This window comes from Eucyclogobius newberryi, unplaced genomic scaffold (genome assembly GCF_026437365.1).
Source record: "Eucyclogobius newberryi isolate DKJ021-1_F unplaced genomic scaffold, fEucNew1.0.hap1 SCAF_12, whole genome shotgun sequence".
NCBI classification, from domain to species: Eukaryota; Metazoa; Chordata; class Actinopteri; order Gobiiformes; family Gobiidae; genus Eucyclogobius; species Eucyclogobius newberryi.
The window spans coordinates 30,302,359-30,325,404 of NW_027315746.1; the positions used below are offsets into that span (position 1 = coordinate 30,302,359).

General features: G+C 40.5%; 1 protein-coding gene across 8 annotated transcripts in view; it reads left to right on the forward strand.

The window, feature by feature from the left end:
* pde4ca (phosphodiesterase 4C, cAMP-specific a) overlaps positions 1 to 23,046 on the forward strand; it is a 119,775-nt gene that overhangs the window by 46,131 nt on the left and 50,598 nt on the right. For 2 of the 8 annotated variants that reach the window (XM_072441879.1, XM_072441881.1), the window contains exon 1: positions 7,381 to 7,850. The exons of 5 other annotated variants lie outside the window; for them this stretch is intronic. In XM_072441879.1, coding sequence (XP_072297980.1) covers positions 7,744 to 7,850 — 107 coding nt within the window. In that variant the 5' untranslated portion in view covers positions 7,381 to 7,743. Of the gene's footprint in view, positions 1 to 7,380; positions 7,851 to 23,046 lie in introns of those variants that run through there. One more of the 8 variants, XM_072441878.1, reaches the window with a different exon arrangement.

Genomic DNA, 23,046 nt, shown 5'->3' on the forward strand with positions numbered 1-23,046 from the left:
ACAATTGATTGCTGACTTGATCTTGTATTGTAACTGCTGTATTTCTAGTTGTCACTTTTTCATGTTGAACCGACAGACTTACCAACGTTAGCTGTTGTTGTTCAACAAAAAATATAATATTTTCAGTACATAAAGCATCTAAATTCATTCAAAAGAGGTGCAGAGAAGTGAAATAAATGCAGAAAAAACTTCTTTAAGGTTTCTCTTTAGCCGCATCTCACAGAGCCACAAAATTTAAATTGCGAACAGCAGAGATCGACCTCATGGTTAAAAAGCATAGGTATGATTTGATTCAGATCAGGAAAAACACATGTTTGTGTGATGTCAGCTGCTCACATAGCAGACAGGTCAACTGGTCTGGGGAACCAGGGCCAGTCCAAACTTGATCTAGAACTATTTCAGAGCTAAACCAATTATAAACCAAATCCAAATCAACCAAATGTCTCCTTAATACCACAAGGACAAACTTACACACGCACCAGCTGTCCGTGCAGCAGAGTTTGAGAACCACTTCACATGTGAACTATTGCACCATGCCTGCAATAGTTAGATTGCTTCATATTAAGTATATATATCTTATCATTTGTAGCATTCCCTGCTTTATCTCACACTTGTGATTCCAAAGCAGTGAGCCCACACCACTGTTTGATTTGGCAGTTTAATTGAGCCGAGTCAAATGGCTTAATGTGGTGAAATCCAAGTCCATGTATGGAAATGTTTTGTGAATGGGAACTACATGTTGACTTTATAACAGATTCAAGACATCAGTGTGTTGGTTACTCCTTCTTCCACACGACCACTGGAGAGCTCATGTCTATCTGTATTTACTGCTCAATGCAAACTATTAGAGTGAAGTCAAACTATACTTCATGTTTTGTTAAAGCGCATGATATGTTACACAACCAATTTAACTAAAACTTAGCTGACTTTTATGATTCTGCTAAAAAGTTTGTTTCATTGTCACAGTAATTATGATCAGTGTTGGGGGTAATGTCTGAGCTGGTAATGCGTTAGAGTACTCAAATCTCTCACCCAATCTCACCCAATCCCAGAGCCAAGTTTGTTTCCCAGCTGCAGAGTAGAGAGAGAGCCACAGCACCTAACACTTTTAATAATTATGTTACTGTGTTCAGCAACGCAAAGAGATTGTCGGCAAACGATATGGGCTTTACAATAAAGTTATTAATATTGGTATTAGAATTATTGGTAACGCAAGAGTATTTATTCTAACGCATTCATTTTTATAACAAAGTAGTGCAGTAACGTAACAAGTTATTTTAAAAAGAAACACCACCCAACACTAGTTATTATTAAGACAACAACTTTCAAAATCTTTGTGCGTAAATTGTCACAGCATTTTGGATGCGATGTTGATGACAGAGAGATTCTTTTTTTTCATAACGCAGCTCCATGGGTTTCAGAATGATGAGAAATTGGGACCGTTGCCATAGCAATTAAATAACAATTCATAGAGTCATGGGGGAAAGGCAACACTCGTGGATAGGAGCAGAAGTGAAGAGAGTTTAAGGAAGAACACGTGACACAAATGAACGCGGTGCTCATTACCGATGCTCTTTCTCAGTCCGCGCTGTGATCCCGTATCCCGTATCAGCTGTGGCGCCTGGGGGGTGCAAAATATAGGGGGGGCTATTTGACATGTCCGTGTTTTTTTAGTTTTTTTTTAAATGTCCAAAATTGAAATTTTTAACATTGACAGTATGGATACATATTTTAAATACATTTTACAACTGAATTAATTAAACAAACACACTTTATTTCCACTTTTGTTAATGATAATACAATGACTTAGAGGCAGATACCATTTGTGAGAAAATACATTTGACATAAAATCATATTTTACACTTTATAAAATATCAGATTGAAAAGAACAAATCAAAAATCTCAGTGATACTGTAACTTATAGTGCATAATAGCAATTACCACATTAAGAGGAACTAAAAACACAAACAATTGTTGGTGTTTCATAAAACAGCTTCTAAGTGGCATTAGTTACCCTGAACTACATGTGTAACATGTTACATTTTTATATTTAATCATCACAGACATTATTGATATATGGAAAGTTAGACATGTCATTTATAGCTTTCTTTCATAGGTTTTCTAATAACAAAAGCATATTTTTATGAATAGAAGTTAAGCAATACTTAATTCTTAGTGTTAGCCTTATGCAAGTAATAAACTAAAAAAAAACACTCCTCTTTAGTGTGTTTGTTGTCAAGGTAACGGAGCACGGAGTTTGATCACATATCTCGGCTCGGATTGATACGAAATAAGCCGCTTTCACTTCAACACGAATAAAGCCAGAAAACAGTCGAGGAGCTCATTCTAAGTCGTTTTGGACGTACCTTTTGTACACAGACGTCTGTAGATCCAGTTTTAAGACGTAAACATGGAAAACACGCCGTGTGGCACCTCCACTTACGGCGTGCGCACATTCCTCTGTCTCTAACGTAAAAAACGTAGCTCCATGGCGTAACTACTACGTTAAAATCCATAGATCCATGATTAAAATGGGCGCTTTCTGGAGCCATAGTGACATTTGATTGTGATTTGATTGGCTAAAAATCCCCATTGCTTTTCTATGGGGCTCTGGGGCGCATTTCAAACCGCCCCACTGGAACGTGGAAAAGTGACGCAGGCTGCGCCACGCAGCAGACCGCACTGCGCGCAAACAAATAATATCATATATCAGTGGCGGCTGGTGGTACAAATAGGGAGGGCTATTTCACATGACCGTGTTTTTGTTATCGAATGTCCAAAATTGAATTTTTTAACATTGACTGTATGGATCATCAGCCATTATTGCTGTATGGAAAGTTGTCATTTATAGCTTTCTTTCATGGGTTTTCTAATAACAAAAGCATATTTTTATCATTAGAAGTTAAGCAATACTTAATGCTTAGCGTTAGCCTTATGCAAGTAATAAACAAAACAAAAACTGCTGTTTGTTGTCATGGTAACGGAGCACGGGGTTTGACAGATCACATGTCTCGGCTCAACATTTCAACACGAATAAAGCCAGAAAACAGTCGAGGAGCTCATTCTGAGTCGTTTTGGACGTACCTTTTGTACACAGACGTCTGTAGATGCAGTTTTAAGACGGAAAACACGGCGTGTGTGGCACTTCCGCGTAGGCGCGCGCACATGCCTCAGGTTCTAGTGTAAAAAGTGTAGCTCCATGGCGTAACTACTACGTTCAAAAGGGCGCTTTCTGGAGCGCCCCATAGTCGCTATTTTCCTATGGAGAAAACCATAGTTACTTTTGATTGTGATTTGATTGGCTAAAAATCCCCATTGCTTTTCTATGGGGCACTGGGGCGCTTTTCAAACCGCCCCACGAGAACGTAGAAAAGTGGACCACGCGGCGTGCAAACAAAGTATACATCTATATCTATTTATAGATATATATATATGGATACATATTATTATTTTACACATTTACACTAATAAGAATATAAGATATTTTTGAATAAATTATATTGTTTTTAGACACAAAAAAAAATTGACGTAGTTGGCAGATTGACAGGGGGGGCGGCGCCCCAGCGCCCGTAATGGACCAGCCGCTGCTGTCATAAATGTATATATATATTATTATTTTACACATTTACACTAATAAGAATATAAAATGTTTCTGAATAAACCAGCCACTGCTGCGTATCAGTCTGTGTCTGTGACCCTACATCCTCTGAATCTGTAAATGGATTTATGAAACAGCGATCAGACCTGAGAGAAAACTCCTCCTTCACATGAGCGAGGTTTAGCTTAATCAAGCGCTTGGACACGTGCATATGTCATTACGCACCTTGCAACATGTAGCCCGGACCTTACCAGACAGCTTGCTCTTAAACTTGCTCCACAAGCAGTTTCAATGGCAGAATAAGAGTGCCTGATAGAGCTTCATGTGTCAGATGCTTTTGTTTTTTGTTCCCAGAGTGTCCCTCTGCTTCTGATCCATTCATATCTCTCCCACTGCTTTCGCTCTGTCAGGAAGGGCATGCTTGAACAGGGCCGTGGTCAAAACTCACGCACATCTCATTCAGTCTGAAGCACAAGCAAAACAATGTCTGCAAAAGAGCCTCCTGCCTAAATACACTAGCCTTGCCAGCAAGATTTAGGGCTCACAGGTGGGACTGGAACCAATCACAGAGCAGCATTGTGGTTTTGGTGGAAGTGAAAACACCCAAAACAAACATGGTTTGGGTGTTTTCACAAATGCACACATTGACACTCTGTACATTGTGGATGAGAAAGAGGACTGTGCTTTTCTGGATTCAACACAACTCAGATTTTTCCACAGTTGTGAAGCTATGACCAGCGTGAAGTATTTTTTAACATCCCGATGGCTTTCGGCAAGAGCGTTCAGAAGTCAGTTCAGAGATGTAGATCAGGTTTTTATTTAATTTTTTTCATTTGACGTGAGCCAGATTCCTATCCAAAAAAAAAGGGCTCTGATATTTGGTAAGACTCTCTGGTAAGCTCTCATAGGAAATGGATGATTTGTGGGGTTTTACAGTTTTGCATTGTGGGGTTTTACAGTTTTGGTTTAAGGAGCCTCTTATCACTCTGCTGCTATATTATCTTCTTAATTAATGTACTGAGTGGTTTAGGCGCCAAGTTATTATTACATTTGAAACATCATTTAAGAAAGCAAGTTACTTAAGCTTTCAAAACTCAATAAATCATGATTGTTGATATGTTTTCTAGCCATAATTTTGATTGCATGGTTGTAAAGAGAACCAAATTTCTTTGTGGCTGGCCCATGCTGTCATGCAGTATGAAACGCTATAAGAGCATAGCATGTACAGGAAGGCCACCTGGTTTTGAACATAGTCTAAACATCTAACCATCTAAACATTCTCCATAGAGATAAAACAGTTTATACCATAGTTTAGAATATTATAGCTGAAGGAACATGTCCATGGAAACAAGCAGGAAGCTCCTCCTCCAGGCAGGTTTGTGGAGATGCAAGCCCTCTCACAGCATATTATATTAATTTTAGTGCAATAAAAAAAAAACATACTTTTGTTTTAGCCTATTTTTTAATAAAAAGCTATGTACTGTGTTGTGCCTTTAAGTTTATATTATGAGAGATATTACTATTATGTTCAAAAACCCAACCCCCAACAGCTCACATTCTCTGAGAAAGATCAAAGACTAAATATGAAATTTAATAATAAATACATATGCTAAAGTCACAAAACTCTCTGCTACATTATATCCCACTTATAAATATGTTTCTGTAGGAGGACACATTGTTTGATTCTTGTGGCTCCAAACGCATGCTTCACTTCACTGCCCTCTTGTCAAATATTTCCTTTTTAAATGTCGTGCCGGCTGGTCCCGCTAGTCATCCGGGTTGTAGGTTTTAATGTTTACTTTGTGTATTTGTGCTCTTCAGAAGCAGCGCCCCGGGCCCTGAGTGACCTCCATAAGTCCGTTAGAGAGAGAGGACATTATGTATAGGGGACGGGCCTGTGTCTCATCTGCTTACACTAATACCCCATCATACCGCACTGACATCAATCTCTTTACACAACACGGGTAGCCGTGCTAACAGAGCTAACTGCATTTGTCTGTGGGAGTCCATAGAACCTGCAACACACTGCAAAAAGGATTATCTACTCAAGCTATTTTTATAAGGTAGTGTTTAAGGTTATTAAATATTAAGAATGCTTTATGTAGCACATATAGAAAAGAGGACTGAGTCTCCAATAAAACTTTACAAACATTAGAATACGCTATGTAGGTAAATAAATAAATGCATAATTTTGATCATACATTTAAATCCAATGTTCAAGGGCACCTGTCGGGAACAATGGGTGCCCCAGAGCACAAAAGGACTCATTCATCATTTTAGCCATGGGCTAATTTCTATCCGTTGTTACACATTCACTCTCACTCTCTCATTCATACACCACCATACCCCCTTGGGGCAATTGGAGTTCCAGTAGTCTCCCATCCAAGTACTAACCAGGCTCTGAGATCTGATGAGATCAGGCATTGACAAGTTGGTATGGCCATGGTTAGTAACAGTTGGAAGATTCAGATTGTCCTGTGTCAGTGTGTAACAGTGTCCTTGTGACACGCAGCCTGGGCATTGCAGCCGATGTCCAGATGAGAACTAGATTAATTCATCTCCAGTGCTTTAGGTAGGCTCAAGTTAATGGGGGAAAATCAATCAGTTGCTTAAGCAGAGTAAACTGAATCTAAAGAAGAAGCTGTTTTTTACAGTCAGCCAAACACCAGCAGTTTGTTTTTACATTACACTCTATGGGGAAAGCGCTTACAATGGACCCTTCCCACCTTCCACGGGTGGTCTCACCCATTTTTCTAAGCTCACGTCCTCTACTAGGGAGCTTTAGAGTATCTGTGTTCAACTGCACTTTTCTGATGTTTTTTCCCCAGGGATCTGTTGTAGCCACTCCAACAGTTTGCGGGTCACTGCCCCGAGTGCTCCAACGACCATGGGCAGCACATTCACCATCACCTTCTATGCCTTCTCCAGATCCTCATGTTCTTTTTTCCTCACTTGGTGTTGCCACGTCAGCCACGGCTTTCCTCTGCAGTTTATCTACCAGCACAATATCTGGTTGGTTTGCCATTACCATTCTGTCAGTCTGTGTCTGCAAGTCCCACAGGATCTAAACTTGGGCTATTCAGTCCATACTGGGCACAGATGTTCACACTATGTGTACACTATGCCAGCAACTTTGTTATGGCACTCCATGTATGCGTTCCGTGCCAACATCTTACACCCTGCAGACATGTGCGGGATTGTCTCAATGACCTCACTCAAAGCCCGTGGTCATTGGTCACTCAGGGCAGTGACCCCCAAACTGGAGGAGCGGCTACAGCAGATCCTTTGAAAAACATCAGACAACTGCAGTGCAAGGAACAGATACTGAAGAACCCTCAAGCTCCCAGGCCTCTAGTAGAGGACCCGAGTATAGAAAAAGGTGTATATGTATTTAAAATATGATTATTTAATGTTCTGAGTTTTAACTTAATGCAGCAGATGAGTATTTGAGGATATAAAAAATAATGTATTTTTAGAAACAAGGAAACCCCATAGACAGCGGAGGTCTTCAGCTCCATTAGACAACCCTGCAGTCTTGACGGGGTTAAACCAGCCAGCACATTTGTGAATCTCTAGAATCCCGCCTCCTTTTCTCAGCTCTGAGCTCACTCCAACCAAACCCCTTCTTCCTCCCCCCCTCTCCCCCTGCACACTCCCCCTCCTCTGCTTCACTACACAGGCAGAAGGACAGACACTTGCCGGATCACATGCCCACAGTGACGCACACGCTCTTCTGTGGCCGCACAAACGCTCTAGCCTGCAAGTTTGTCCGAGGTCTGTGAGGAGGTGAGAGGAACGTGCGCGCGGGCAACCGGACACATCAGCACTTTGAAGCTTACACTGCAGGATCTAGGAACTCCACTCAGATGCAAGGCGAGAGATAGCGTTCCTTGCCGCGATGGTAGCTCGGACCTTCGGAGGCGTCTAACCCGCAGCTGTCCAGTGGAAGGAATGAGCTCTCCTGAACCGGCGCGGCAGCAGAGGAAGCGGGCTGGTAGTGCAGGCAACGCACCGGCCAGGGATGGTCCGGAGCTGAAGAGGAAGCGCAGGAGAGGAGGAGGAGGGTGAGGAGGTAGAATTTAGAAGATTTTAAACAAAAGAAGGAAACTAATTATTAATACGCTTCTGGGATACTGGGATAAGAGATGAGCGTGCCCAACTGTCTGGCCGGGATGGGACCGAGGAGCGCCAACAAGTGGGGGTCGCCCTGCGCGGTCAACCGGCCCATCGACATCATTCAGAAACGCCGGCGGTAACTAGAACAGCTCAAGTTTACTCTATGTTTTCCCCCTGTCATTTATTGCATGGTAACTAAATTTCACTCATGAATCGGTTTAATTGTTGGTATTTTTGGGGATTCCATAAAATCCAGACAGTTTATACAATGGATAAACATTTTCTCTTTTCTTTGTCCATTACTGCATCACCATTCTCTCTTACTGTTGATTTATTCCATTCCATTTAGAAGTTTCTCATTAAGTAAAAGTTAAAAAAGAAAAGTGAATACGTTTTTGTTGATTGTATTTGGTAATATTATTTGTCATAATAAAAAATAAACATAAGAAATTACATAATTAATCTGTCCTGGGTCTACCCAGTGTTAATGTTCACTTGGTTTGGTCCTGTTCCAATCTGGGTTTAGTGCCCGGTTTAGTTACAGTTTTGTCCCAATTTGAATGCAATGTTTGGACACAGCCACAGTTTAATATACCACAGAGAATGCAGTTCCCATGCAAACCCCACAAAACGAGGTATGGGTTCACGAGACAAGACAAGATTTGGACATAATTTAATAATCAAATGGTGCGGTCCAATGAATGTTTTTAGCATTTCTTACTCATAGAGCTTTTACATACTTAGATAGATAGAGATTGATCCGCTGCTACCGCTTTACAAGATATACACAACAACTCACTAGCGTTAATCCTTTTTTGTTCAATCCAAATGCAAACTCACAAGATCATTTCCCACATGTCTGCGCAATCTCGGGGAAATTTTATCTTGCGAAATCTTGTCCCAACCCACTCCCTAAAAGTGTATGCCTATCCAACATTTGTATGCATAGATTGATTGATACTAAACATGTTCTTATTCTGCTCATCGCTGACATTGCACTGACATTGCTGGTGGTGTTTTAGCATAATCCTTTCTGTTATCAGAATTTAAAAAAGTCAAATTGGTGATATTTTAATATATATTTACCTCCTGCTGCTCTCATGGCCCATTATTCGCCCATTATAACCTACTTCAGCTGCATCCAAGAACGCCTGGTTGCCAGCTGTATGCATCATTTGCTGGAGACTAAACACTGGATCTCCCCTGCCCTCTTTTATAACACACATATCCAAACCAACCAACTTTATTAGCTGTACTATTTACACAAACATTCTTCTGCCTTTATCAGATGTTTAAACGCTTTCTATGTCATAACCCTCTGTGAGGGTAATGAGGATTTGAAAAAAACAATTGTGTTGTCTTGTATGTTTGAATCATACCTATTGACACTAAAGTATCAATAAAAAAATAAATAATCACATACATAACCAAATCAAACTGAATAGTTTTGAATGGTCAGAACTAGTATAAGACTACATTGTAATATTAAATAAACTACTATTATTTTGTGTTGAAAATTACATTCTATTGCCAAAAAGTGTGTTTTTACAGACAATATATTGTTCGGGTTAGGGTTAATAGTGGTATCAATGTATAAGACATGTCTGGCCCTTTTTTTTTTATTAAGTATGGAAATAGAAGTGCAGTGAAAATAAATAAATTAAATATCCAAATGCTGTATACAGAGGTGTACCTCTGTTTTATTTATACCTGTGTTTTATACACTCTACACACCTTTGCTTCATCATTTCATCACACAATTTACTACATTTTTACTTTACTTCAATACAACATGTCTTGCTATGGTTGCTCTTATGCCTTATTGCCTTATTTAACAACTGTGCCCACTCTACTGCCAACAGTTTTTAAAGTCACAGGGCAACATCTCTGGTGTATGAATGATGGAAAGCTCTTTGAGTGCCGTGAATTTAGAAATGTGCTGTATAAATGTGATTTGCATGTTTGGTGGTGCGTATGAGCTGAGGTTTTTGAAATCCCATGTTCTGTCTGACAGTCATATGATTATTCAAAACATATTAGCGATAGATGGATGGGCTGTGGTCTAGTCTTAGTTCAGTGGAGGTCTGCTTACCTCTCTGTTCATCCATTTTATTGCATATCTTTCTTTTTGTAGTAGCGTGTCATCATCTGCTTATGCACAAATTGAGTTTGTTTTGTTGGAGTTTTCTAGTTTGTATGTCACAAGTATAACATATAGGATTTAGTTCTGCTTATGATTCTAAAAGGTCTACGTAGAGGGACAAAAATGGTAGGAAGGAGAAATATGTTCTGACCTTTGCCTACAGGATGTTGTCAGCTTCAGAAATAGCAAGATTATGATCAATGGAGAAGAAAGAAAGAAAAAACATGTTGTGAACCTGGTATAAAAGTTCTAAAGAATCGGAAATCACATTTTTTTTTAATTTAGAAATTATAATATGCAATTTACAGACAGCACAGTTCCCAGAGTGTGACAGAGACTGGATTATTTGGCAATATAGTTTAGAAAATGAATTACCGTAATGTAAAAGGTTTTTCCTCTAAACTTTAATTTCTAACTTTTAAGATGAGACACTTCAAGGGAACACAATCAAAGGCATTTTACATGTAAAGAATTGTATATGGATAATGGATATGTAATGGAACATCTAAATCTGAAAAAAAAAAAAAAAAAAACGGATTAAATGCCCTGCTTTATTTTGTTGACATTAGATAAACAACATTTTACTGAGTGGATTTTGTGAAAAAGAGATTTTAAAGGCAAATATCAGCAGCAGGGAGTAGTGCTCCATGTTTACATTTTGGTGTTGGTTGGATAATCATTGCAAAATAATGGACCTTTTAAATTATATTTTTGCCATGCAATAGGATTTGAGCAACAACCAATAACTTTCCCATTTATTTTATGTTGCAGCAAATTAAGCACATCTGCAAGAAACTGTGCCCTTTTCCGCCTCATAACACGTCACCCCTGGGCTTCCTAAATTATCCTCCTCTGACTCTTTTAACACGCACAGGGCCTTTTGGACTGACCTTTCACCACTCTGTCATGAAGGCTGCAGCTCCCTTTGTGCATTTAACCCAGCACGGAGGAAAGGGAGGCCGGTGTGTATTTCTGAACTTGAACACATGACGCAGCACCCAGAGCTCCGGGTGCGAGATTTAGTAGACCCTTATCCCAAGTCAAGTGCCCGAGACAACGTGCAGAGAATGTAGGCCTTCTCCTTAGATGGATATGAGGGGAAACATCTGCTCCTCATATACAAGCCAGTTTAAAGGCCGCTGGAGAAGATCAGTTCAGTGTTTTTATGTGTTGTGGCTTTGGAATACATTTGGATGTTTTATAACTTCAATTTATTTTGCTGCAATACAGCTATATTGGAAAAGCAGCTCCTGGAGTCAAAATGAAACCACAGTGTGCTGTCTGTATCTAGCAGTTTTGAACAATTTTTATTGTCTAAGAACCAGGAAGTGCACTATTAGCATGCTAGTAAATGTGCTTTACTGTGTAACGCTGCTCTGGCCTCCTGTTTAATTAGAAAAAAACAAATGCATTATGGTATAACGGTATTTTTCATTTTTTAAAAATATTATCCATGAGAAATGTATGGAAGTGTCAATGGTGTCATTATTTTTTTAAACAGTTGAAAACCCCTGATAAAAAAATAACGTAGTTTTCATGTTAAAAGGTGAAATGTTAAAAGAGGGATTAGAGGATGTAAGGGAACACTATAGGATCAATCCACTTTTCAGTTTCAGTTAAGTTGAATTTATTTGTTCCATAGTTACATTAATTGTTGTGCAGCAATTTTCTGATTTTTGGCATCAATATAATAATGACAATAACATGAAAAACACATAATTGGACAGTCACTCATATTGGCGTAAGACACATTAATAAATACCTTACAAAAATTAAATCCCATAAGATTAGTTCAGAAGCATGGCTGCTGATGGGACACAACTGTTCCTATAACACTTTGTTCTGCAGCTTGGCACTTGGAACACTTATCCCAATGGGAGGAGGTGGAACTCCTCAGGAGTCGCAGCCCACAATATTGGAGGCTACCTGTCTGGTGTACAGGGCAGCATCTCCATAGCAAGTTTGAGATACGCAGGGACAAGTCAGTTTAAACAGAAACAAACAGATGAGCAGATGGCACACCTGGGAACAGTTTTGATCCGCATACGTATTCTACAAACCACATTGAGCAAAATGGTCTTTAGATGATGAAAATTTATCACATTCAATTAGAAACTGGGAAAAAGAGAGAATGAAACAACACAAGCTAGAGCTGCGAACCGCAGAGCTGACACTGTGGTGTGCGCAGACATCAAACTATGTATTTCTTACACGTTCTAAGTGGGTTGGGGGCATGTGGGCGCCACTGAGCGTTTCTGTCTAGGGCACCCAAATGGCTAGCTGTGGCCCTGGATATAATTTTTTTTCCTGATAGATTTATCACACAGACTTACTACTGGATCCGAATGTGGACACAGAGGATGTTTAAGATAAGATAAGATAATCCTTTATTGTCCACACATGGGGAAATTTCATTGTTGCAACGCAGGTAGATACAGAGGTAGATACAGAGGAAAAGAACAGATCACTTATAGGAAGTTTGAAAAACACTCTCAGTAGAAGATCTCTTATAAACAAAAACTCCTATAGACAAAACCTCCCATTTCCCAACAAGGGATGGAGGGGAAAAATAATAAAGATAAATAGATAAATAAATAAATAAATACCATTGCATGTGATCACGACAGTAATTGCACATGAATATGTGTCACGACTGTAATTGCACATGAATTGCACATGAATTGCACAGTAATTGCACATGAATCCCGACAGTAAAACTAGCAATACTGTCATATTGCTAGTTTTCAGGACTAACAGTGTTTGTTATAAAGTCTGACAGCAGCAGGAAGGAAAGACCTGCGAAATCTCTCCTTCACACAGCGAGGGTGGATCAGTCTCTCACTGAAGCTGAGTGTCCGACACTCATGGTCCAGCATAGATGTGAATCTAGCCAGGACCCTTCTGTCCCCCACCTCCTGCACCGAGTCCAGAGCGCAGCCCAGGATTGAGCTGGACTTGCCTGATCTTCCTCCTCAGCTCCTTCTGCACAGTCCTCAGCTCCTCCTTGTTCCCTGACCTGAAGGTTCTCTTCTTCTCCTTCAGCAGAGAGTTCACGGTTAATCCACGGCTTGTTGTTTGGAAAACACCGCACCGTCCGGGAGGGAACAGTGTTCTCAAAACAGAAGTAGATGTAGTCCGTGATGCACTCTGTGATGGTGTTGATGTCCTCCCCATGCGGGTCATAGAGCTTAAAGGTGGTATGGACGATTTTTTTCAGCAAATTTTTTATCATATTTCCTCGTGGCGTGGATAAATCATTAGTCCTGCCACGTATCAATCATAAAACGCACCTACCGCTCACCTGCAGCCGCGTCAGGCTCGTCCCCACGTTTCCGCGCGTCTAAGTGCATGGATCTATCATAATATAGTTCCCTCAGTGTACGGGGCAAAATGAAGACGGAGAAAGACAGTTCGAGCTGACGCAGTAGTGGACAGAAATCTACGGGAGACGATGATGCGATGTGCTCCGTTGCGCTAATAAACAAACGCACGTGTGTGTTGTATCAGTCCGAACGGGGGAGTGCGCATGCGCACTTCCGCCTGCGTTCTCAAATCGCCGAAAAATCGTCCATACCGCCTTTAAGTAGGTACATATCATTAAGAGCATATTTACTGAAGGTATAGGCTTTTGTCAAAGACAGGAGAAGTGCTGCCGAGTTGTTGGCTGTGGGTGCGTACATGGACAGAGACTGGCACTTCTCAGCTCTGCGCGTACACGACTTTCTCATTGTTGAGTATTAAATTTTCTAATTTGCATTGTTCCAAAACTACAATTGGGTGATATTATCAATTTTTATAAGCCATCCCTACACATCTACTAGTGCCCTCTGCTGACAATAGTGGCGAGTGAAGGTCTTTGATCTGACAAATTCGCTGCACTATAGTCAACATAAGACTAATGTTGATACTTCTGACCACTAAATGTTTCATGTGATGGTGACAAATTATGCACTAGGCAAGGCAAGGCAAGTTAATTTGTAGAGCACATTTCATACACAAGGCAATTCAAAGTGCTTCACACAGCAGGAAAAATGCTTTCAAATCACAAAGAAATTACAGAAATACAATAAAATTAACTAAATTAAAAATTATCAATCCAACTGATTTTCTAAACTAATAAAATCACAAACAAAAGAGAAGAGTGCAAAGATAAAAATTAACTACAATAAAATGAACTAAATTCAAAATTATCAATCCAACTGATTTTCTAAACTAATAAAATCACAAACAAAAGAGAAGAGTGCAAAGAAAAACTCCTTTCAGTCATATGCGCAGCTAAACAAAACTGTTTTTAGCTTAGATTTGAACATTGTCAGAGTAGAAGCCTGTCTCACAACTTCAGGAAGACTGTTCCAGATTTTAGCTGCATAAAACTGAAACGCAGATTCCCCATGTTTTGTCCTGACTCTGGGCACCAGCAGGAGGCCGGTCCCTGAGGTCCTCAGAGTCCGAGATGGTTCATATGGCACTAACATATCCAAGATGTACTTTGGTGCTAGGCCATGGAGAGACTTGTACACAAGCAGAGCTGCTTTAAAGTCTATTCTCTGAGCCACAGGGAGCCAGTGCAGAGACCTGAGAACAGGACTAATGTGCTCATACTTCCTGGTTCTGGTCAGGACCCGAGCAGCAGCGTTCTGGATGTACTGCAGCTGTTTTACAGCTCGTTTGGAGAGTACAATAGTCTAATCTACTGGAGACAAACGCGTGGATAAGTCTCTCTAAATCTGGTTTTGACAGTATATTTTTGATTTTGGCAATGTTTTTTAGATGGTAAAAAGCTGCTGATGTTATTGATTTGACGTGGCTATTAAAGTTCAAGTCTGAGTCCATTATTACCCCCAGATTTATAATTTGGTTTGTAGGTTTTAGAGCGAGACTCTGGAGGTGACCGCTAACACTTTCTCTTTGTTTCTGTGGGCCAAAAACGATTATTTCAGTCTTGTCTGAGTTCAGCTGGAGAAAGTTGTTTTGCATCCACACACTGATCTGTTGGATGCAGTGACAGAGTGAATCTACTGGTCCATAGTCACCTGCCGATAGTGAAACATAGATCTGAGTGTCGTCTGCATAATTGTGATAGGACACATTTTCACTGCGTATCAACTGACCCAACGGCAGCATGTAGAGGTTGAACAGAAGGGGACCCAGGACTGACCCTTGGGGCACTCCACAGGTCAGGGTCATGTGGTCTGAGACACAGCTACCAATTTCAACAAAGTACTTCCTGTCTTCCAGATAGGACCTTAACCAGTTTAGGGCAGTGCCAGTGATGCCCACCCAGTCCTCTAGTCTCTGTAAGAGGATCCCATGATCGACAGTGTCAAAAGCAGCACTCAGATCTAACAGAATTAAGACTGAGGCTTTGCCCGTGTCAGTGTTCAGGCGGATGTCATTTGTCACCTTGACAAGAGCAGTCTCAGTGCTGTGATGAGGTCTAAAACCTGACTGAAAAACATCAAATGAGTTGTTTATTAAGAGGAAATCTGTGAGCTGTTGGTAAACAACCTTTTCAAGGACTTTGCCCCAAAATGGTAGATTAGAGATGGGCCGGTAATGACTCAGTACTGCGGCATCAAGACTGCTCTTCTTTAGGAGAGGCTTTATGACCGCAGTTTTCAAAGACATTGGGAATGTTCCAGATTGAAGCGACATGTTAACTATGTGAGTGAATGGTGCTAACAAACTGTTCAGCACAGACTTTAGAAATTTGGTGGGTAACACATCAAGGCAGCATGTAGATGAACTCAGACTGGTGATGATCTCATGGACAGTTTTGTCAGTTACTGGTGCAAAGTGAGTTAGCTCTAAGTGTCTTGGTGGTTTTAGGGTAATTTTTTGCATTGTGGGATTTATAGCATTTTTAATGCCCTGAACTTTGTCATTAAAGAATAATGCAAACTCATTACACTTGGATGTGGAAATGAGTTCTAACGGCAGCTGAGCTGGAGGGTTTGTTAATCTGTTTACTGTGGCAAACAGGACACGCGAGTTGTTACTGCAGCTTCCAATTATTTCAGAAAAATATCTTTCCCTAGTTCTACATAAGATTAGGTTGTACATGTTCAGTTTTTCTTTGTAAATCTCTTTTTGAACCTGGAGCTTTGACTTGCGCCATTTCCGTTCGGCCCTGCGGCACTCCCTTTTCTGTGCCCTGACCGAATCATCATTTCTCCACAGCGCCTTCTGCTTATTTTTAACCATTTTAGCCTTTATAGGGGCGATGGTGTCCAGAACATTCAAAACACTAGATGTAACAGAGTTCAACAAATCATTTACATTAGAACATGAGACATTTTCAAAGTTTATCATTTCCATAAACAGTGCACCTGTGCCATCACTTATGTGTCTCCTCTGAACAACTGCAGGACCAACCGGAGGTTTGGGAGAAATAGACAGGTCAAAGAAAACACAGAAATGATCAGACAGAGCAACATCGATCACATTAACATTTGAAATATTTACCCCCTTTGTAATTATGAGATCTAGAGTGTGTCCTTTGCTGTGGGTGGGGCCGCTCACATGCTGAGTAAGACTGAAGGTTTCAAGGACAGCATCAAGCTCTTTAGCGTTTCTGTCACAAATATTATCAACATGCACATTAAAATCACCTGTAATGACCAAACCATCAAAGTCTGTGCATATGACTGAAAGCATCTCAGTAAAATCATCAATAAAACTTTGGCAGTGCTGGGGAGGCTTGTATAAAACAATGAAGAGAATGGATGGAGACCGTTTTAGCTCCATTTTAAAGGATACATACTCAAATGATGAAAACACCCCAAAAGACAACCTGCGGGTAATTATTTCATCTCTAAAGACAGCACAGACTCCACCCCCTTTTTTGTTTTCTCGTGTTTCAGATTCAAACTTAAAGTTGGGTGGAGCAGATTCTATCAGAACTACATTTCCTGTGTTTTTGTCAAGCCATGTTTCAGTTAAAAACATAAAATCAAGATTATAAGAAGAAATAAAATTATTAATTAAGAGAGATTTGTTACATAAGGATCTGACATTTAGCACAGCAAGTTTCAGACTAGTTTCAGTGAGACTGGGCTTTATCTTTTCACAGGGAATATGAATCACATTTCTCAGATTGGGCCTGACTCGCATTTTGTTTTTCCATCTCTGTGATGATGTGACTACAGAAATAGCACTAGGGGGGGCTCTTTTTACATAGGGCCCCGGGTTGGTTTGATTTTTAATGTGACAATAAGTCCCGGCAACGCTGAGACCCAGTGCATCCTAGCTATGGGAGATACCAGGTGAAAGGCGAGGTTGGATGGGTGGTGGGGCTTTTGTAGCCAAGGAGAGTTTGGGACCAGGTGAGAGGCGAGGGGGGATGGGTGGTGGGGCTTTTGTTGGTGTAGTCGGCTTGTGCAGGGAAGACATAGCCCTTGCTATATTGGGCGTGAGTGGAGCCATCTTAATGCCTGATTTGAGGCCCATGGGTGAGAGTGGATATGAGAAGGAGAATGATGAATCTTTATCAAATCAAATCAAATCATCAAATCAATTTATTTTTGTTAGGACGGGGATGGGGATGAGTTTAGTGGGAGTAGATGTTGCAGGGGGAACCCAGGGCTGGTGTGAAGGCAGGGGCGATGACAGGGATGTTGTTGGGCTTGTCACAGATGGGTCCAAGGCCTTTGAAGATTGTTCCTTTGCTGGAGGCGGTGGAGGTGAATGCGGAGCAGCTGGAGCTGAATCCTTTGCTGGTGGTGGTGGAGCAGCTGCTGATGAATCCTTTGGTGGAGGCTCAGGTTGTGGTGCTTTTGATGTTGAAACATTGGCTCGGTCTCTGGCTGATGGAGCAGGAATTCTTCTCTCATTCCTCTCTTCTCTAACTATCTGCTCAGGACCCTGTCCAGGCCCAGTCCAATGCCTCAGAGCGTGGAGCAGGTTCTCTGTCAGCACCCTCACTCCACCTCTGCATAGGTGGGGGCCATTTCTCTTAAACAGGTCCTCTCGTTTCCAGAATAGATAGAAGTTCTCAATGTAGTGTAGTCCTCTCGGGGAACACTCTTTGGACAGCCATGTGTTCAGCTGAAGAAGCCGGCTAAACTTGTTTATCCTCCTGTCGATGTTTGGAAGAGGTCCACTTATGAATGTTTTGATTTCCATTTTATCAAGCACGTCGAATAACTTCAAGAAGTCTTTTTTCAAAACTTCAGTCTGTTCCCGCCGCATGTCCACTGCACCCACGTGCATAATCAGCTGTTTAGCTCCTCCATGCTTAGCCATAATATTTGGAAGGAGTGACGTTATCTCAGAAACAGTGGCGCTTGGAAAAGAATGTGTGTTTATATTTTCAGGCGTCACGTGACTTATCGCGCCGTCCCCAACTAAAACAATCTTTGTGACCTTGGCTCCTGGCACAGATCCTCCTCGCTGTATTTTGGCCACGTCATCTTTCCTTTTTTCATTTAATTCCATCTCTGAAAGTGGTAAAAATCTGTTGGTGAGCTGTATTTTAGGCGACTTCACGTTATCTTTGTATCGTTTAGGCTTTACTCCAAGTTTGTTCCAAGAAACAGCCTGGTCTTTCTGGTTTTTAGACAGTTTTGGAAACGACACAGAGTCACTGCGGTTTAGGTTGAAAGTAGCAGTTTTTCTTGTAAAAAGTGTGCTCTTCTTACCGTCGGTTGACACAGGAATGGTATCGTGAAGAACTTTTTCAGATTCCAAAACAAATATCCGTGTTTTCAGCTCATTAATTTCTTGTTGATATTTCCGACAGCGTTCACAGTCTTTCTCCCTTCTTCTCCCGGACATGTCGCTGGCGTCAGATATGTCGTTAAAACTGGAAAAAGGTTCTTAAAATCCTTGGTTTACTTGAAAAAGTCTAAAGCAAAAATGTTTGGAAGACAAAAACTGATTAAAAAGCAAAATAAATAAGGAAAACAGCGATAGCAAGCGGAGCGAGCAAAAAAGCGTGTGCACTCTTCGGAAGCAGAGGTAGTTAGCCTATTAACTTTTAAGAGCTTTTAACCATATTATGATGTTTTATCCTTTCATTTATCTACTCAAAGTATTTAGAGTGATTCCAGCATGTTTGTTTTGACGTAAACGGTGAAATACCATAAAGGGGCAGGTCGGAAATCAGCGGATTTGTTTATTATTAAGTTGTTGTGGCTCAATATTGCAATTTCGAATGTCCAAAGTATAAATGACGATCCACAGGTATCATAGATTATAACTATATAACAGAAAACACATTGTGTGTCTTTTTAAACACATACATGAGCATTTGTTGTTGTTCAATTGCTAACAGATATGATTAATTGAACTTGTTGAATAAAACAAACTCTACAATATGATGACTACTATTATATAACATTAACAGTTCAGAAAGTACATGCCTCTTTAATAAAGATGTGTATATTAAGGAATAGTTAAGTCCCTTGCATTCCTCAGAGCTTTGTGGCCAACTGAATTTGATTACATTTTGATGACGGTTAATCCACAAAGTTTTCTATATTGAGCTGAAATCCTATGGCTCTCACTGAAACTTGCAGTTATTCGCATCATCCTCCTCATTACAAAAGAGCGTTATGCCTTTTATGGCACACAGTCAGTCATCAGTTCTCTCCGGAGGGAGCAATAACAACACACAAGAGCCTGTAAAAATAAGAGAAGGTTTTGTGTCGTGTAGCTCCTCCCTCAGAGTAAAGTGTGTTTGGAGAAGCAAAGTGCGGTTGTGGTTACAGTCCTTTCAAAGTACACATTTAATAGCATACATAATAGTATTTCATTTAATTTTGACTTCTACTTCTTTAATGTATATATTTAATAAAAGCAGAATGTTTTTTAAAATTTTAATTCAACAAATATTTTTAACTCCAGGTCTCCAACAGTGTTTCCCCTTGGTCGGCAACTTTAGGAGGGGGACCGTGATGCAGTATGGTTTGAAATGTCGCACCGGGGGAAATGACAGCACACCGGTGGTACATACTGTACCATTAAAATGCTCATAAAAAGCTTATATTGAATTATCCTTTTCATTGTTGAAATGTCACAGGTACTGTCAAGGCGACGGAGGAGAGGAGACTCAAAAATGGGTACAAGACCTTAAATTCCTCATATATTGAGGCCAATTGTTACAAAATATCTGCATGTGTCTTATCCAAATAGTGTTAAAACCTTGAGTGAAAATGTTAACAGACCTCCACTGAGGGGACCAGACACCACTTCCTTGAAAGAGTTCCACTCTTCTTGGATGATTTCAAAGCTGGCCCTGGTAGGCTTTGATGTGCACGTCTCAGCAAGGATGAGGGCTGCTTGTGGACCCAGAACTCCAAAAGCAGCCATAAAATCAACCGCACCAAAATGCCTCTCAACATTCACATTGAAAGCATCTAGATAAGCATTCGTCACCTGATTAAACTAATGTCAAATATAAATCCCACACTAAATGTTTATCCATCTGCCATATAAAGCACCTGTATCTGGATTTTTTTCATTTACAAAGGAGGGACCCAGATTAAAGCCAGAGTGATAAGGACCGAAAGAAAACAAGTCATTAAAAAGTAGGCAACTCCATTCTGTCTGTCTTCCTGTTGAATTGACTCGTAAAATATTATTATGTACATTTAGGTACATCTGGTGGCTCGGTGACCCTGAAGTAGCATCAAGTGACGTGGACTTGCCTACCACGTGAGAATTGGTAGTACGCAGCAGCGCAAAGTAGAGTAAGCCAAAGCGAAAGATTTAAAAGCTGTTTTTCAGGATTTTTAACCAGAAAGAAGTTTGTTACCTGAAAATAGGCAAAAATTGCCACGAAATCCGATCTTCTTGAAAGCTGCAGGTGCCTCTGCTCTCTGGGCTAACGGGGATTCTTTTACTGCAGTCCCAATGGACTGACCACTGGGGCAGAATCACGACGGTTTAAGCCAGCAATACCCTATCCAGTTAATTGAATAGATCTGTGGTTCACCCACACACCACTGCGTTAGTATTAATTGATTGTTTTTGTCCAAATATTAGATGAAAAATTCGATGATAATTCTTTATGAAGGAACTGATTGAAAAAAAAAACAAGTTATTTCAGAAGAAAAATAGACTATAAACTATTGTGTCAAGGCATGAACTACTGTACAGTTATCATGTGTCTTCATGATTTACATTAGTGAGACATTAAAGCTCTGCTTCTTAAGTCTAGGCTTTCTTGTACGCTAAAACTAAATAAAAATATTTTATGGCCAACTATTTCCAAAACATCCTGAACTCTTCAGTATTTGTAGTTGACGGATACATAAATAGAGTATGGAAATACTGATATTGCAAGAGGATTTCTACGTGCTTTCCCATCTCAGTCTTTCCCTGTTATGCTGCTCGAGTGGCTGGCACAAATGTTGCAGGGATCGAGTTCAAAATCGGCTTCATTAGTTTCCTGCATTTCTTTCTCTTTCTCATCCCCATCCCCGTCCTGTCTGGTGGAGCCTGCGGCCCAAGGTATAAAAAAAAATGAAAAGAAAAAAAACAGATCACTTCAGTTTGCATCTTTTGCATTTGTGTTGACGTTAGGGGACTGGACTATGAAGCAAGGGAGTTATGAGCTGAAGCTGACACGCCCTGAGACAGAATGATCTTTTAATGCATTTTGTGATGCCATATGAGAACTACAACATGGTCAGTATGGGCATCCTCATTACAATCGCTGGCTTCACTGGCAATTAAAACATTGCACCATAAGTTCTTAGATTTCTTTTCCCATGTAGCCCACCCCAATCCCAAACCAAACAAACATCTCATGAGGAACCTAACACCAGACATATCACTTGCAGACAGAAGGGTCTTGAGAGCAGAGTGGCAGCGACATTACTGTGACTGGAGAAGCCTAGAACATGTCTTGAGCGTGGAGATTAGTCCTAAAGTCCACACTGACAGCTATTACAGGCACCTTGGCAGTTTGGGCCGCTGATTTATACCCAGGGTAATGTATTATGAATTAAGGCTCTTAGACAGATGACAGATTTGGCAGGTGTTCCACTGTGTGCTAACACACTGTAAGCTATAGAAGGTGTATTTCCAGGAAATTTGATCCTGTCTGCTCTTGCTCTTGGTTGGATCTAAAAACTGAAGATGCAATGGCAAATTAGGCAACGTGTAATCCATCATAGCCAAGAAATGTGAACACAAGGCCAATACCTGTCACAGAGTCTTAGGAAGTCATATGTTTTCTTATATAAAGAGTACACTTCTGACTAACTTTAGAAATGTGTGGTGGAATGAGCGGGGCCACTCATAGCCCATAGCCCTAAGCAGAAATGTTTGATGGTGTTCCTAACGGTCCCCTTTGAAAGTGCAAACAATAGGGCTTTAAAGGCTGACATACAACCTCCTTTTTCAAGGACACATATTATGCATTTTGTCTTGTTTTGTCATTGGCTTTTGAACATGCTCTTGAGTACAATTGCCTCTTATGTTATAGAACTTGAAAATCAGGTCCGTGCGGACAGCTCACAGACACGTCAAGCATAAACCTACCTTTAATAGGCTGGATGAGGGCACACTGTAACATGGTTAAAAGTTCAAGTTCAAGTACATTTTGTAAAACTAATGTGTTACTGATTTGAAAAAGTAACTAGTACTAGATTACATGAGTGCACAAAACCCATGTATTCCTCGTTACTCTAAAAACGTAATTTACTTAGTAACTAAGCGTTACTGGCTTATGCGTTACCCCCAACTTTGCTCCTCACATTACAACAGTGCACAGTCTGGACATGTTTTCATTTCCTGACGAGGTTCTTCTCACCTCCAGACCATTGCTCACATCATGGTCTCTCTCTCTCGTCTCACCATGCAATTCCTCTAAAATACAGCCAGCGTTAGTGCACACAATATGTGAATTGTCAAGCGTTTGTACTGTCCGGTCTGTACATTATTAATTTTGTCTTGCGGCGATGATACAAGTTCAAGTTCAAAGTTCAGGCGGAGGTTGGTTGTGATGTTTTATTATAGGGGCGGACTTCTATAGATTTACGTGTTGCTAAAGATGCCACAATGCGGGCTTTGTGTTGTTGGCCAAATAAGACCTTCAGTGCGGGCTGTGAAAGTAAGAAAAGCCCTTTTATGACTTAGACATGTTTTGTAATGTACGGTAAAGTTGAAGCATGAACGCACAAATTTTTTAGTCACACTTTGTTTGTAAGACAGAATCCCGAGATGCGTGTCATCTGAGCTA